Source organism: Lepisma saccharinum, chromosome 1 (assembly GCF_977018435.1).
Source record: "Lepisma saccharinum chromosome 1, izLepSacc3.1, whole genome shotgun sequence".
Lineage (NCBI taxonomy): Eukaryota > Metazoa > Arthropoda > Insecta > Zygentoma > Lepismatidae > Lepisma > Lepisma saccharinum.
The window spans coordinates 206,374,992-206,390,030 of record NC_139229.1 but is presented as its reverse complement, the minus strand read 5'-3'; the positions used below and the strand labels follow the sequence as shown (position 1 = coordinate 206,390,030).

Below are 15,039 nucleotides of genomic sequence, written 5' to 3'. Positions count from 1 at the left end.
CCTGCAAAAGGTAGTCCAGGGTGTACTTTCAACAAAAACTTGTACGTAACTCCATAAAACAAATTAGCCAGACAATAATATTGTACAGCGTTCATCAAACGTTTCAAGACAACGAAATTTTGTAGTAGGCAACCCAACTTACACAAGCCGATGGTGGGTTGCATATAGAGTTACTCTATTTCAGGGTTATAAATAATGTGATAAAATAGATATAAGTTCAGGGTTATAAATATGTGCAAAAACCACATATTTCTTTCTTCTCCTATTCTCCCCTTCCTTCTACTCTCTTCTTTTCTTTTATGTAGGTGCATCATTGATGATACAGTAGGAAATCTATTATATTTTCTTTAATCAGGGGCACTCTATTTCTTTCAAAAGTATTTTGTCATCTGCGATGTAATACTGAATTATTTGTATTTTTAAAAACATAATATTTATTTTATTCCTTTTGTGTATTTCCTTCACATCAAACATCTTGTGTAGGTTAGGTTGCATACTATAAAATGTCGTTGTCCTGAAACTTTTGGAGAACGGTGTACAATAGTAATAACCAAGAATTCTCATTAGTGTAAAATATGATTTGTATAGTTTTCTTCAACATTCACCGGTATTCATGAAAGAAACATTTTTAAAACAATTGTATTGCTTGCAATTGGTGAGGGAAAATATTATGACCTGATTATGTCTTAATTTACTGAAAAGTTATTCGTCCTTTCTCAGTATTAAAAGAACAAAATATTTTAATATTAAAAATTAAATTGAAATTAAATATATTTCTAAATTCCATAGAACACATTTTTAGAAGTTGGAATCAATGTGAAGGAACAAGTCATATTCATTTCAGCCCTCGACAAAACACATGAAAAATGCAATGAAAACAACTCATGATTCTGTACTGTTAAAAATTGAAGTTAAATTTATCTGCCTCTTAGCAATACCAAGGAATTCCACACAATGAGCAGCAAGCCCCCCTTAATATGCATATAAATGACCAAACATCGCAGAAACTTACCTATTAAGTCATGTGTTGGTGTTCACATTCTTGAATAATAAGTAAGTGCGATAAGTCTGCTTCTAGAACAACACACTCACTAATTCTTTCTCTCCTAATTATAACAACATTTCAACGGTTATAGTAAAATTATTGTAATATTGGCATAAATGATCCCTTCCGTGCACCATTCGAGCCAAGTGTATTTTTCAAAGTTTGGTCATGGTAGGACTTACTATGCGACTTCTTCAGACACACCAAAAGTGATATCTAACTGATTATTTTAGAAAAGTCGTGTATTTTGTTCCTAGTAATTACGAAGCTAATCCATTACTAGCAATTGTGAGCCTATGCAGGTGAATGCATAGGGGAAAAGAGCCTGTTTTTGGAGGGTTCCCTACGTCATAACAAGATGCCAAAAGAAAACAAACTTTATTAAGAAAAACAGGCCCATATGGAGGGTTGGGCTAGGGGGGCTGAAGCCTAGTTCGATTTATGAGGTTGATACAAAGTTACAGACTTATATATATATATATATTAGGGTGTATATATATATTACATATTATATATATATATTAGGGTGTATATATATATATATATATATATATATATATATATATATATATATATATACACACACACACACACACACACACACATATATATATACTTTACTTTCTGACATTCTCAACTTATTATTCTTACCCTTTTTCCCTTCTTTTACTTGTAGGCTTATATTCTGGTAACACACTTCTGGAATTTTCTGTTTTCGAAAGTAGTAGTAATAGTACCTTTTTAAAGATGTTTGTTTTTCATACGCTAAGACATAATTGAAATATTCTTAAATATGCTAAACTTTTTCTTTAATCAGAAATGCAAACTACGAATCTTATATTTTTAATGAGTTTTTCTGTTTCATAATTTCAAAATCTGTAGGATATCAATATCACAAACCATGGCATAAGAAGAAAACATCGAAGGACGCACATATGTCGGTGCTTGGAAGTGTGTGTGTGTGTGTGTGAGTGTGTGTGTGTGACTGCAAAGGGGGGGGGGGTCAAACCGCAACACTGCCTAAGGTAGCCAGCCTCAGACTACGGGCTGAGAAAATATATTTGACTAATTGCCTAAATACACTCTGATGTGTTTGTGCTCTGACACGCTCTGTGTGTTGTTTATACCATATATATCGACACTCGAGACGAAATCGAAACTTTTCCATCGAGATCGAGACTCGATTAAGTCTCGTCTCATCGGCATCTAACACGAGTGATTGATGCAACTTCACGTCACGTTTCAAAATGATATTCGGCTCCTACTTTCCTGCATAACAGTAAAGCTTGTATATTAACACTAAAAATAACATGTAATTAGTCACAGTTATTACATATATATGCATGTCTAATTTTAATGCAAACTTTTTTTACATTAAAAATAAAGTGAATATCCGTGAGCCATGGTGACCACGGACACCATGTTGGAAAACTATGATCTGAGCTATTTCCTAATCGACCATCTAATATAGTAATCAATGTCAATTTATCCCACGTGCATTTCTTCCAGACAAAAGGATAAACTGTTTCTGATACATGCAAAGGCCATGTTCGTTTTCAAAAGGATAGGCTACACTTGCGACTGCTTGAATTTGCAAGGACACAATAATCGATATTCAACCATCAACTTCCTTTCCGAAATGAGTATAGCCTTTCATCCAAGGCAACATATGCCAAAACAATCTTTGTGTAGTTTAAATGAAAGTGGTTCGACCATGTATCTGAATCTTCAATACGAATGAGGGGAGCGAGCAGGAAATCGGTGGAGTTAAATACAGGAAACCCTGTGTCCATACTTATGTCGACACACACAACTTTTATTACTAGTTACACACAAACCATTCATCAGAGTTCGACATGTGGACAACCACGCATTCCTTCATTGCACTGATAGTGATAGCTGTTGCGATTTGTGCAGATAGTAAGTATATAATTTCGACTGACTTCTGAAATCGAGACATTGTAATTTTCAGATCAGCATCGTCACGGCCGTGTAAGTTGAAGCTTTTAAGTACTTGTTTTGTGATAATCTGATAGAAGTATCCTGTACCCATGAGTGTCCGCAGGGTCAAAATCGAGAATGAATCCTCAAATGGCTACCGTGCAATCGAGTGAAGTTAGGTTTTAAATATTATCACGAATCGCGATATGTTCCGTTAGATATGAGTCCTGGGTTTAATTCGTGGATATGATTATGGTTTGATGTATTTGTTGAATCATTTATGTACACAATCATTTCCTTGACTAACATATCGGTTGATATTCTGTAAAATGAACAGAAACGATTCCATGTTTTGTTTCTGTTACTGCGAGGAAGATTCAAAAGGTTTTATTTGTAGGAAGAATGTCCCTTTGCTCTTCTGAGGGAATGATTTTTATGGGGAAATACAAGGTACTTCTTAGAAGCAATAGTGGCTAAGTTAACTTTTCTCATTTTGTCAACCAACCAAGGTCAGAAAAGAACACAAAAGTTGAGAATGAGACATAACAGATAGAAGAAAACATGTACACAATGTATACAAGAACAATCTAATCAGAATAACTTAAAATTAATATTAATATTTTTTTAGTGCAATCACGGTCGGTGATAAATGGGTGCGTTTCGTATTTTGAAATGCATGGCAAAATACTACGGTCTGTAAAATTATGACAAAATTGAGAGAGAGATCCGGGTTCGATTCCCGGGAACTATAAGGTCGGATTTTTTCCGGCCTTGTTCCCGCATAAAAGCGGCTATGGGGTTCACCCAACTTCAAATCAATGGTGCAACCTTGGGGGTATAGGCGACCGGAGCGTGGTGTTGATCACATCATCTCCAAAATGACCGAGATCGAGAATGTGTGGGGTCCTATCCCCACATCCCCTAAATGTACCTTCATGGCACGGTGCTATATGCATGGGTAACTTTACCTTTACTTTTACACCCCCTACCCCCATCAGGACAAAACATATTTTAAACCTAGTTTTGCAATGTAATCGAAGTGCAACGTAAGATAGGAAATACTATTACGTATTATTTCGTTCTCTTCGTAACTACAATTAGTTTACACCTTTCAACGAGAGAAAGGGACTGGTAACAGTGTATTTAGGCAAAGAATCAAACTTTCACGGATGTAGTTCGTGGAAGTTACTTATATCTGATAAGACATTGCGAAACAGTGCATAGCAGTCAATGTGTTTTGTCCTATTCATTACCCTGCCATAAAATATTAATGGGAATTTTCGAGGTTTCGTATTCTTTGTGTTATTATTTTAATGACTGAAAATAAAGTGAACAATATCGTTACACTTTTAAAGACTTTTATGTCAACCACAAATATTGTGAAATTTCAAAATTGTTTATGAGAACAAAACTACGAGTTAAGAAAGACTACCTACCTACTACATTTCTTCCACGTTACAGTCTAAAAGCAGTAGCAATAACTTAAGTAATAATAATAATTTTTATACGTATGAAGTAACTAATTAAAAACAATAATTAAGTACCTGATAAGCTTAACTAAGTCACTAACTCCTCTGTCACAAACCCCTCTTTCCGCAGAGGGTTAAATGATACGTCCAACCCATCTCTGGTTCTGGAGTAAACACGTTACGTGTTATTTTAATTTCTAACATATTTGCACAGGATTTTATATCACTGTATAAAAGTTTATTTATATTGATGGAATTGTGCAGATATCTAGTTCATTGTTTTTTATTATTTTCCAAAGTATGTGAAATATAGATAGAATACGTAAAAAAATAATGTTTCCTGAACATTAGGGCCGTTTGTTTTGACTTGGGCTGGGCAAAATCAGTCTACAATGCTCTACCAATGTATGAAGATGAAAAACCCAAATACTTTCGATATTTAAAAGTCCAATTTACTTGATAGGTATTCGTGAGCTCTGCAGTCTACAAAAAAGGTCAAGTTACGTACTTTTCACACCAAACACATTGACATATAGGTATACCAATGAGGCCTTTACTTCCGACGGAAGCGTAATGATGATGCCTCAGGACGACTTTTCTGCTAATTGTCCAATAATAACAAAAGTAAATGTTTCAGCCATTGCATCGGAAAGAAGGGGAAGTCTTCAAAAATTAAATATGACTTTTTTCAGTATTGTGTGGTTGGACAAATTTGCATTGAAACGGTACAGCATGTTATAAAAATCGGAGGAAAGTATTTTAATTATGAAAACTTACATCTGATACATTTCTTGAATGTAACAAAAGTTATTTTTGTAAACGCTCTTAATTTTTTTAGGATTAAAATGTGTCAGAATGAAAATCGCTCTTTAAAAATTAAAAAATATTCAGTGAATGTTGGTATACTCTTCTGAAACGTGAGAAATCAGCACACAGAACCGTAATGAAATGTTTTCCTCTTGACATGCTGATATACCATATAGTTTTAAAACGTTACATTGAGCTTTAATATGTCAAAACCAGAATTACTTTAGAAAAAAACAAATTTGTAAATTTTTATTTTGTAATTATTGACCATATACTGTCTTTTTGTAAATGTTATCTAACCTATGTAACCATGAAAATGATTGTATGATAAAAATATGCAAAATAGAATTGTGTTGCCTAATCTTCATGAAACTGTGGAAAATAAGTCAAAAACATGCATGTTGAGGGACATTAAGTGCCTAAGTGTCACAACAGCGTCTCGGTCGATAATTGTAAGTTTAAAGAAAACTTCTTATTCAAGAAGTGCTCGTGTATAATTAATCACCATTGAATTATTAATTTCTGTTCCAGTACCTTGCGCGGATTCTCCACAGTTAAACGCCGCTTGTGACAAGATATTAAATGCTGTCAACGCTAAGTTACGATCTCTTCCAGCTTCAACGGCAATTCCAGGTAGGGTTACCAGGAAATAGAGTTCCATATATTCTTTTGTTTTATTTATGAAGGTTCAGATAGTTATTAATGAATATATTTCTCTCTCTTCCGTTGCCACTAACACACCTACATAGAGCGAATGATACAGCTCTATTTGAAAATTAATGGGAGGGTGGTGAAACATTGTAGGCATGCCTGGGTGATAAAGTACAGTCACCGGGAGTAAAAATGGGACACCTAGATCCTGAAATACTCGCTTCCCTGCAAGTAGCTATGTGTGTTGCCTAACTCCAAGGCGATAAATGGATTTTAATAGCAAATTTTCAGTTGTAACTTCTACCAGCGCCGTAGAGTTAGGCAACACACATAACGTCTTGCAGGGATGGGAGTGTTTCAGGATCTAGGTGTACCATTTTTATTGTCGGTGATTATACATTGCTGTGAATGATGGGTATGTGTGAAATACCACCCACGCCTCGCTCGTAGTAGGGTAATACAGTACTCAGCTCAAATCAACATAGTTTTCTTTCTGGTAGTTCCTGTCTTACGAAACTGTTTGTCTTTCTCTCACATTCTATGAAATCTATTTCAAACAATGCACAATTAGACGTAATATACTTGGATTTCGCCAAAGCTTTCGGTGCTGTTACTCACCCTCTTCTGATTCACAAATTATGTAATAGATTCAACATTCATGGTAAATTTCTGAACCTGCTCACAAATTAGAGATCGGCAATTGATTGATTTTGGTGTTTTATGTCAACTGTATGCACAGTAAGGTTAATCGGGACTGGACCTACAGTTTAAAGTGGGATCCGAACCACTATGTGCCTCCACCGGGTATCGAACCCGTAACTCCCTTGATTACGAGTCAACGACGCTACCACTGCGCCATCGGGGAAGCTCTAGAGATTGATAAGAACGTGTAGTTCTTCCAAGAACTCTATCTAGCTTTCTTTCTGTCCTTTTTGGAGTCCCACAGGGTAGTGGTCTAGGATTTATTTTATTCATATTATTCGTCGATGGCCTTGCCGTCCATCTCAAGTTCCTTCTAGTAATTACCTTCTTTTCGCAGATGACTGTAAAATTTTCAGAGAAATCTCTACTGCCAGTGATACAGATTGTACAGTGACGAAGCCAGAGGTGGCTATTTTCACCTTTTCTAAGTTGTGTATTCTGCCTTAAATCACTTTCCCTGCTTATAATACCAACTTGACTAACAGAAAAAATTGTTTTAATATATTCAAGATTGGAACGCCATCTTGGGCATAGGTGAATCTTCATTCATTTATGTTCTGTAATCGTCGCGATTAACCTAAGTTTTAACCAGTATTAAGAACTAGAAGAAAACGTTAAATGTAGACTGAAAATAAAAACCGGGCTAAGTGCCACAACAATCGATTTCCATTTTATTGCTAAAATATGGGCTAATTTCCTATGCCAGTGCGGTAAAAACCGGGCTATGTGATATGCAGTCTGCAAGTAGTTCAAACTTTAGCCACAAGAATGCATCTTGGTCTAAGTGCCACCTGCTGTGTATCAAAATACGGGCTATGTGCCAAGCGCCATGTGACTGGTTTTGTGGTTACTTGGACGTCTTTGAGGTTGTGTGCTGCGTTTTGGCCTTAGTTCAGTGTGTTACGTGTGTTGTGGAGCTTGAATAATGGATGTACTACCTAAAAAAACACCGTAAAAGGGTAGAAGGAAGTGTTTCCCAATTTAAGAAGAAGCGGAGGTCAGAGGTGATTTGAACTATAACAAGTTGCATACAGCTTTTAGACAACTTCATCATAATTCTACTGTTCAGTACCGGTTTTACATAGGCACAGTGAGAAGTGAGAAAACACTTTCCAAATCTCAGATTTCGGAAACCGAGAAAAGATACGTGTAATACGTGCGATTTGTTACACAACAAAATACAAAATGACCAGAGGAACAAAGAACTACACCGCAACTCACTCGAAATTCACCACAGGAAAGCAGAGCGAGCCAGAGAAATGATGAAACAAGATCACGAAGAATCAGCAGCTCCCATAAGTGATACCTGTACATTTTCAGTCGACTTGCAGCAAGTGTTGTCTTTACCAACATTAACCCACTGCCAAATGTATTACTTACGACAGTTGTCTTGTTTTAATCTGGGTTTGCACATGGCTGACAACAATCGGGGATTTATGTTTGCATAAGGGTTTGAGTGGCCGGGGAGGCAACGAAATCGCCAGTTGCATATTCAGAGGCATTAAAAGTAAAATAATAAACAAAAAAAATGATCGTATGGAGTGACAACTGTGGTGGCCAAAATAAGAATAAGATGCTATTGTTTCTGTGGATATATTTGGTTTCTAAGAACTTTGTTGATGAGGTTCAACATAAGTATGTTGTCCCAGGCCACTCCTACTTAAGCTGTGACCGCGACTTTGGTCTCATAGAAAAAAGAAAAAGAGTTGAGAAATGTGAGGTTCCCGTGGATGTTGTCAGACTTCTCTCTACTGCTTCCACAAAAAAAAAATAATTCTAACAACATTTATGGATGATGACGATTTTTATGACTTCAGCGCAGCAGCTACAAATTGCCTTAATACGACAACTTTAGGAATTGCTAAGGTTGTTTGGGTCAAAATCACCAAGGAAAAGCCAGGAACTGTATACACAAAAAAAAAATCAGTGACGTTGAACAGTGGGTGAAAACAAAAGTGTTTAAAAAAGGGGTAACGAATGAAACTATCAAAAACTTTGAACTGCCACGCCTGGGAATGACATCAAGATTGACGCCTGAAAAGAAGGAAGATCTTTTAAAAAATGATTCCATACCTAAAGGAAGAAAACAAACGTTTTTACACTGAACTGACACAGTAGCCATGGTTTGCAGAACACCTTTTACGTATTAACAGTGTTAATAGTCTACAGAAAAGTACTGTACCCTACATTTTTTTCACATTAGTTATTTCAATAACATAGTTTTCAAGAACACAATACTTTTTCCTTAGGGTCTACTATGTCAGACTGAAGTACTTGTTTCTTATGTTTTATGAATAAAATTTATTAAAAAAACTATTTTCTTATCCATAACCTGTTGTTTGCTAACTCTGCACTTGTACATTTTGCCTTTCATTATGTGATACTTTAGGGCACTTAGCCCAGTTTTAATAGCACAGGAGTTGGCACATACCTCATTTCATAAAATGTTCAGACAAAAGAAATAATTACAGGTATAATATTAAATAGGTAACATTAAGCTTTCATGAGTGTTTCTATGTAAGTGCTTCTGACTTTTTTACGCTTTTTTTGGAAGCACAAACCACAAAATGTGATACAGACAATGTTTTTTCTGTTTTTCTCGGAACTTAGATTTTGGCACTTAGCTCGGTTTTTGTTTTCAGTCAACAAATGTGAATGGTTTTAAAGCATCATGGACATTCAGAGACCAATAAAACATCATATGTGATACGGGCAAATTATTCTAATAGTGGATCGTCAGTGGCAATTCTAATTAGTGAAATACCATTGAAAGGTGTTTCAAGAAAACCTATACCACATGTCAGTTATCGTGCATGCATCGAGGTATATTATCAAGTACAGTAGAGCGTCGATTATCCGAACGTCGGTCAACCGAACGACCGCTTAACCGAACTGTGTACTCGCTCACTTTCAGATATCTGTAATGAAAAAAGTACGTGACTTAGCTGCTCGTAAGCGTGTAGGCTTGCTTAGACAGACCAAAATAAAGGATTTTTTTAAACGTTAATTTTGTGTACTGTGTGTATTGTTCATGCAAAATGCGTATGTAATATGTACATATTTTTGTTTAATAAACTGTACCACATACTATATATTCCTACTAAAGTTGCCTTTGTACGTTACTTTGTAATACATACTTAAAGAGATGCCTGTTTTTATGAATAAATTTACTGTACAGTACTTATTTTTGGCAAATAAACATGTACAGTTCGATTATCCGAACAAACCAGTTTTCCGAACACCCATGTCCCCCAATTACTTCCGATAATCGACGCTCTACTGTATTTAATACCAAAATTTTATAATTTGCAAGCTATGATCGTGTAAGCCCCTATTCAGAGGCTTGCTTTTCGAGGTGAAGTTAAGTCTGAGGCAAGCATTAACAGGGAATTTCTTGAAACTCTTGACCTTAATTTCAAAATGCTCATGCTCACAATGAAAACCCCTGCCGAGGAACTCTCAAGTGTGTGACAAAGAACTTCTTGATAGTATAACTCTCTGCCCACAAATGCATTGAATGTACTGGTAACATTGCAACTGATGTCATATCTGGATTTGATTGGCTGTTATGCTCAGAGCCGCCAGGAGGAAACGAGCACGGTTTGTCTTGAGGCAACGGTCACGGGGGAAAGAGCAGGGTAGCTCTGACTGTAAACGTGTATGGTAAGTGTGGCGATATGATGGGGAATTTACGTAGTGTGGTTCCTTTAAAATTCTATAGTTTATTTGTTCATTTCTTTACCCTATATTAGGTTTTTGTTATTCTAACTTTTAATTAAATTAATATTAGTTTGGGTATTGAGGAACCTATTCTTAGAATTCTCGGTCGTATGGCCGCATTCACTATACACGCATTGACCCCTAATTATTTGTCAATTTAAGTTGTAGAATATAAATTTAAGTTGCATATCATACAGTTGTGTGATTATGGATATATAAAGAAAGGGAATATATTTACTTTTTGATTGTTACCATTCTATAAAAGTACCTTTGCACTGTTAAAATAAAAAGGAAAAGATCTAAGTTTCTGGTTTTGAATTCGTAACTAATTTCCTAGAATAATGGACTCTGATAACAGCTTGCTTTCACTGTCCCTCTGTATGGTAGATCCTGCTTTATGCAGTTGAGGTTGAGCGTGTAGAATATGAGTAAATGAGCCTTTTTTACAGCTAAGTTGCAATAGTTGAGAGTTCCTCGGCAGGGGTTTTCATTGTGAGCATGGACAGCCCAACATCATACAGTACTGACGTTACACATTCATTGCCATAAAAAGCCTTCATTCTCTGATGAATGTCAATTGGGGGACACATTTTCTGCAGTTAGAAACTCGGTCACCACACACAGTTTCAGGTGCACCGACATAGTATGGTTACATGCCGCCATTTTCCTCGCTCTAGTTCAGCAACCCCTGGTGATAGAAGTTTGAAACTTGGATTGGAAAAAGGGGAAAGTCTGAAGAGTACAATGCATGGTTGCTCAAAATCCAAAATGTCTTTAGGACCTGCCCGGTGGCGCAGTGGTAGCGTCGTCGCCTTGTAATCAAGGGGTACCGGGTTCGATACCCGGTGGAGGCACATAGTGGTTCGGATCCCACTTTAAACTGTAGGTCCAGTCCCAATTAGCCTTACTGTGCATAAAGTGGACTTAAAATACCAACTAACCGACCAAAATGTCTTTACACCGTCACAAAAAAATAGGAGGCATTACTTTTCAGCACGCTCCCGTACTATCATTACCTTCTCTATCTGAAAGCCTCATGGCTTGCTCCGTGCACGTGACTAAGCGTCATCAACTGGAGGCGAGATAACCGCCATGTTTGATTTGCTTCTTCGGAATCAATGTTGGACCTTTTTAGTGAATATGGAACTGTAATGCAAATTTAAGAACTGTAATAGAGTTTACATGACGTATAAATATGCTTAAATGTGCAAGAGTTATGGTGTATAAGTGTTATGTGCTCAATTGCAGATGCAATTATGATGAAAAAGGTAAGAGTAACGTTCACATTTCTTCAAGAAGTTGCTGAAAATGAGAAATGTTTAGGGAAATTCCATGTGATTTGGTTCCTACGAAAAGATACAAGTTAAGTAACAAAGGTTTTATGCTCATAAATAAATAAGAGTAATAGTTCAGGATGTAAACATTTCATGTGTCCGGAATAGGCATCTAATATACCTACTCTTAAATGTGGTCATGTTTTATCTCTTGTCAACAATGTTTCTTTAGAAATATCAAATAATTTACCCTGAATTACAAACATTGGTTAACGTTAAGATTATTGCTTATGATTACAAATTAATTTGTTTCAAGATTTAGTCAACGTTTAAAATATTAGCTACGTTCGTGTCTACCAAAACAGTTTGTTGCTGCACATTTTATGCAAGCATTCGATAAAATATTCATATTATTTACACAAATTTTCAGTTTCAAAATATGCTTAATGAAAGAAATCTATACAACGGGGCAAAGTTGATACATGTGTATATTTACATTCTTATTTTATCCCGCTTTATGCTTCTTTATGCTAATCGGAGGCTAATGGAAGATATGTTGTGCATTCAAATACAAGGGTGCAATGTGTAACAAAAACTTCGATCAAATATTTGTGTGTAAAACTATCCAGGAACATATTATTTATGTTTCAAATACAAATGTTTTCACACAGAAAGCATTTTGTTACCTAGCTATGTTAATATGAACTACAAATGTATTAAATTTTATAAAACTGTTTCATATGAACTGCTTTTTATTTTTTGTCTTTGTCAAGCTTCAATGTTCGTAACTTTGATTATTAAATCAGTAACTAACTAACTAACTAACTCTTTAGCCTTCTTAAACCCGAAGGTTCATGGCTGCAGCAACACAGGCCTTCCATCTTTCCCTATCTTGAGCAAGATCTATATACTCTTTTCCATCCCTACTCTTTTCCCTTAGGTCCATCTCAACGTTGTCCCTCCATCTTCGTCTTGGCCTTCCTACAGGTCTCTTACCATCAGGCTTCCCAACAAGAATCCTGTAAACTCCTCTTTCCTCTCCCATTCGTGCCACATAGCCTGCCCACCTAAGTCTTCTTGATTTAATTATTCTAATAATATCTGGACATGAATACAAATTATGTAGTTCTAAATTATGTAACCTTCTCCACTCACCTGTCTCCTCATCCCTTTTAGGTCCAAAGATTTTCCTAAGGATCTTATTTTCAAATTTATTGTTTCATAATTTATTAACATTCTTCACGATTTTATTAACAGTTTAAGGAAATATTCCAAATGTTTATTTCCCAAGTGAACTCTAAGATCGATATATTAATCTGCTTTTTTTAATGAAATTATCTTTCGTTCAATAAAGTCAATAGGATCGAAATTACAATGTGACAAATGATTTAGGTTTAGTCTTTATTAACAGATATGTAACATTGCCCTTGTACCAATTTCATTCGCTTTTGCTGAAAGGTTAAAGAAATTAAGTTTTTGTATTGAGATTGTATAGCTACGCAAAATATCTTCATTATCTGGTTGATTAATTTTGGAGAAAGTTAAAGACAATTTAATTGATTAGGTAACTTGGAAAGTTTACGGTTAACCTAACATGGGGGGTTCTGATTTAATCAATTGATTTTACATACAAAAATTCATACAAAAGCGGTTTACAAGTTTTACTGTACCTGACAAATATTCCCGATAATATTTTTCAAAGATATACAATTTTTAAAATTTTCCGCCAGGAAGTTTCTAACTATTTTCAACTCTTTCTTTGTGCTGTGGTAGGAATTTTTGTGGTGGCCATAGTGTCTTCCTGAATAAAAATTTTGGTGTAAATATTCAATATTATATTTTTTCTTCTAACTATATTCGTCTGGAGGGTAAATGTCAAAATTTAACTTCATAAAAGAAATAAATATACCTTAATTCTCTACGGTAAATTACGACAAGGGGTTTACAGCGTTAAGAAGATCGCCTCCAGATGATGACGTCTTGACTGAGCTCTGTGGCCTGAACCTCAAGATGGTCTTGGTACTATCCTTCTAAACTTACAGACTCCCTATCAGCGCAGCTTGCTGAATGCTTTCAATTATCTATGCAAACATTTTCAATGGCAAAATTAGGTGCAACACACTCCTTCAGGAATTCCACTTTCGAGTGCCTATTTTACACAGAAAAGCCTAGACTAGAAATTGAAATAAAGACCCCTCTTCTATAAACTTCCAATATAATGACCTCCCAACAAGTGTTGATATACCTTTCGATCTTCCATAAGAACAAATGCTGGTGAATAACATCAATTTATTATTGATAATCTTTTTGTGTTATTTTCTCATTTTGAACTTTGTTCTATTCATTGTTGACAATTTGATCGTAAAATGGCAATTTGTGCTCTGTGTTATTTTTTTAATAAATAAATAAGTATTATTTTTCGTATATATTTTTAAAGTTTAATAATCTTAATTGTAATGCATTCTCTTTACAGCAATATCTCGCGGTCCTTTCAGTCTATTAGGTGGTCGTGTGTCGAGAATCTCCAATCTAAGACGGGCAGAAAACTGCCACTGCAGTAAAACGGCCGATAATAATGTAAAGTTGTTTTCTATATTACTTTTAGGATTATTGTTTTTATTATATCATTAGTGATCGAATTGAGGATAAGTCGGGGAATTTTCATTGATTTCCTATCTAAATTCCTTCCCAAGCAAAGAAAGAAAAATGTCCTCTTCTCTGCAAATATATGTACTACCATAGTTATTTCATTATTATTATTATTATTCGGGTCATTCCATACGATTTCAACCCAAGATTTTCATTTCACCATTTTAAAAGATTAATTTAAACTGGTAACATTTTTTTCCTTGCTTTTGGATCTGGCGGACATTTTTAACTAGCCGAGTGCATTGATTATAGCGTTTTCAGACATTTATGAAAATTGATGTTACTTCTGTTCTGTAATTTCCAATATAATGATTCAAAAACCATTATTTTCAGAAATAAATGTACAGGTACTTAAAGGCGCGTCCCCACTATAGCTACCAGGTGGTAGCGGACTAAAGTGCGCTTCAAATCTCCTGCATATGGCCTTGAACGGCTGAACAGCACCAGCGAATCGCAGACGTGCGGCGTTGCTGTGCTCTCCTTGACAAGGCGTTTCGCTCAACCACGCTGTCTCTTTTTCCGTATGAGATTTCGACATGGCACCGCTGCAGTGCGCTGCTATTGGCTATCGCCATTTGCAGGAGATTTGACGCGCATTCTAGTAGCTGTTTCCTTCACAGGGAATCTTGCCGACGCTCGAAGCGGGGGACGCAAAGACTGGCGCCGAGCGTGTCTTGGGAAGGATTAGTTCTTGTTTCTTCAACTTTCGATCATGGAGTGGCGTGAAGGAGTGGACGGACTCGCAAGTTACAGCATTATACAGGGTGGCTCAATAAGTCAC

The 15,039-nt window shown here is 35.8% G+C and overlaps 1 protein-coding gene across 1 annotated transcript in view; it reads left to right on the top strand.

Moving 5' to 3' along the window:
* The first annotated feature begins 2,894 nt into the window (after positions 1-2,894).
* Positions 2,895-15,039, top strand: part of LOC145988514 (uncharacterized) — a 28,456-nt gene continuing 16,311 nt past the window's right edge. The window contains exons 1-3 of the mRNA XM_083123403.1: positions 2,895-2,965; positions 5,794-5,895; positions 14,083-14,186. Coding sequence (XP_082979529.1) covers positions 2,902-2,965; positions 5,794-5,895; positions 14,083-14,186 — 270 coding nt within the window. The 5' untranslated portion in view covers positions 2,895-2,901. The remainder of the gene's footprint in view (positions 2,966-5,793; positions 5,896-14,082; positions 14,187-15,039) is intronic.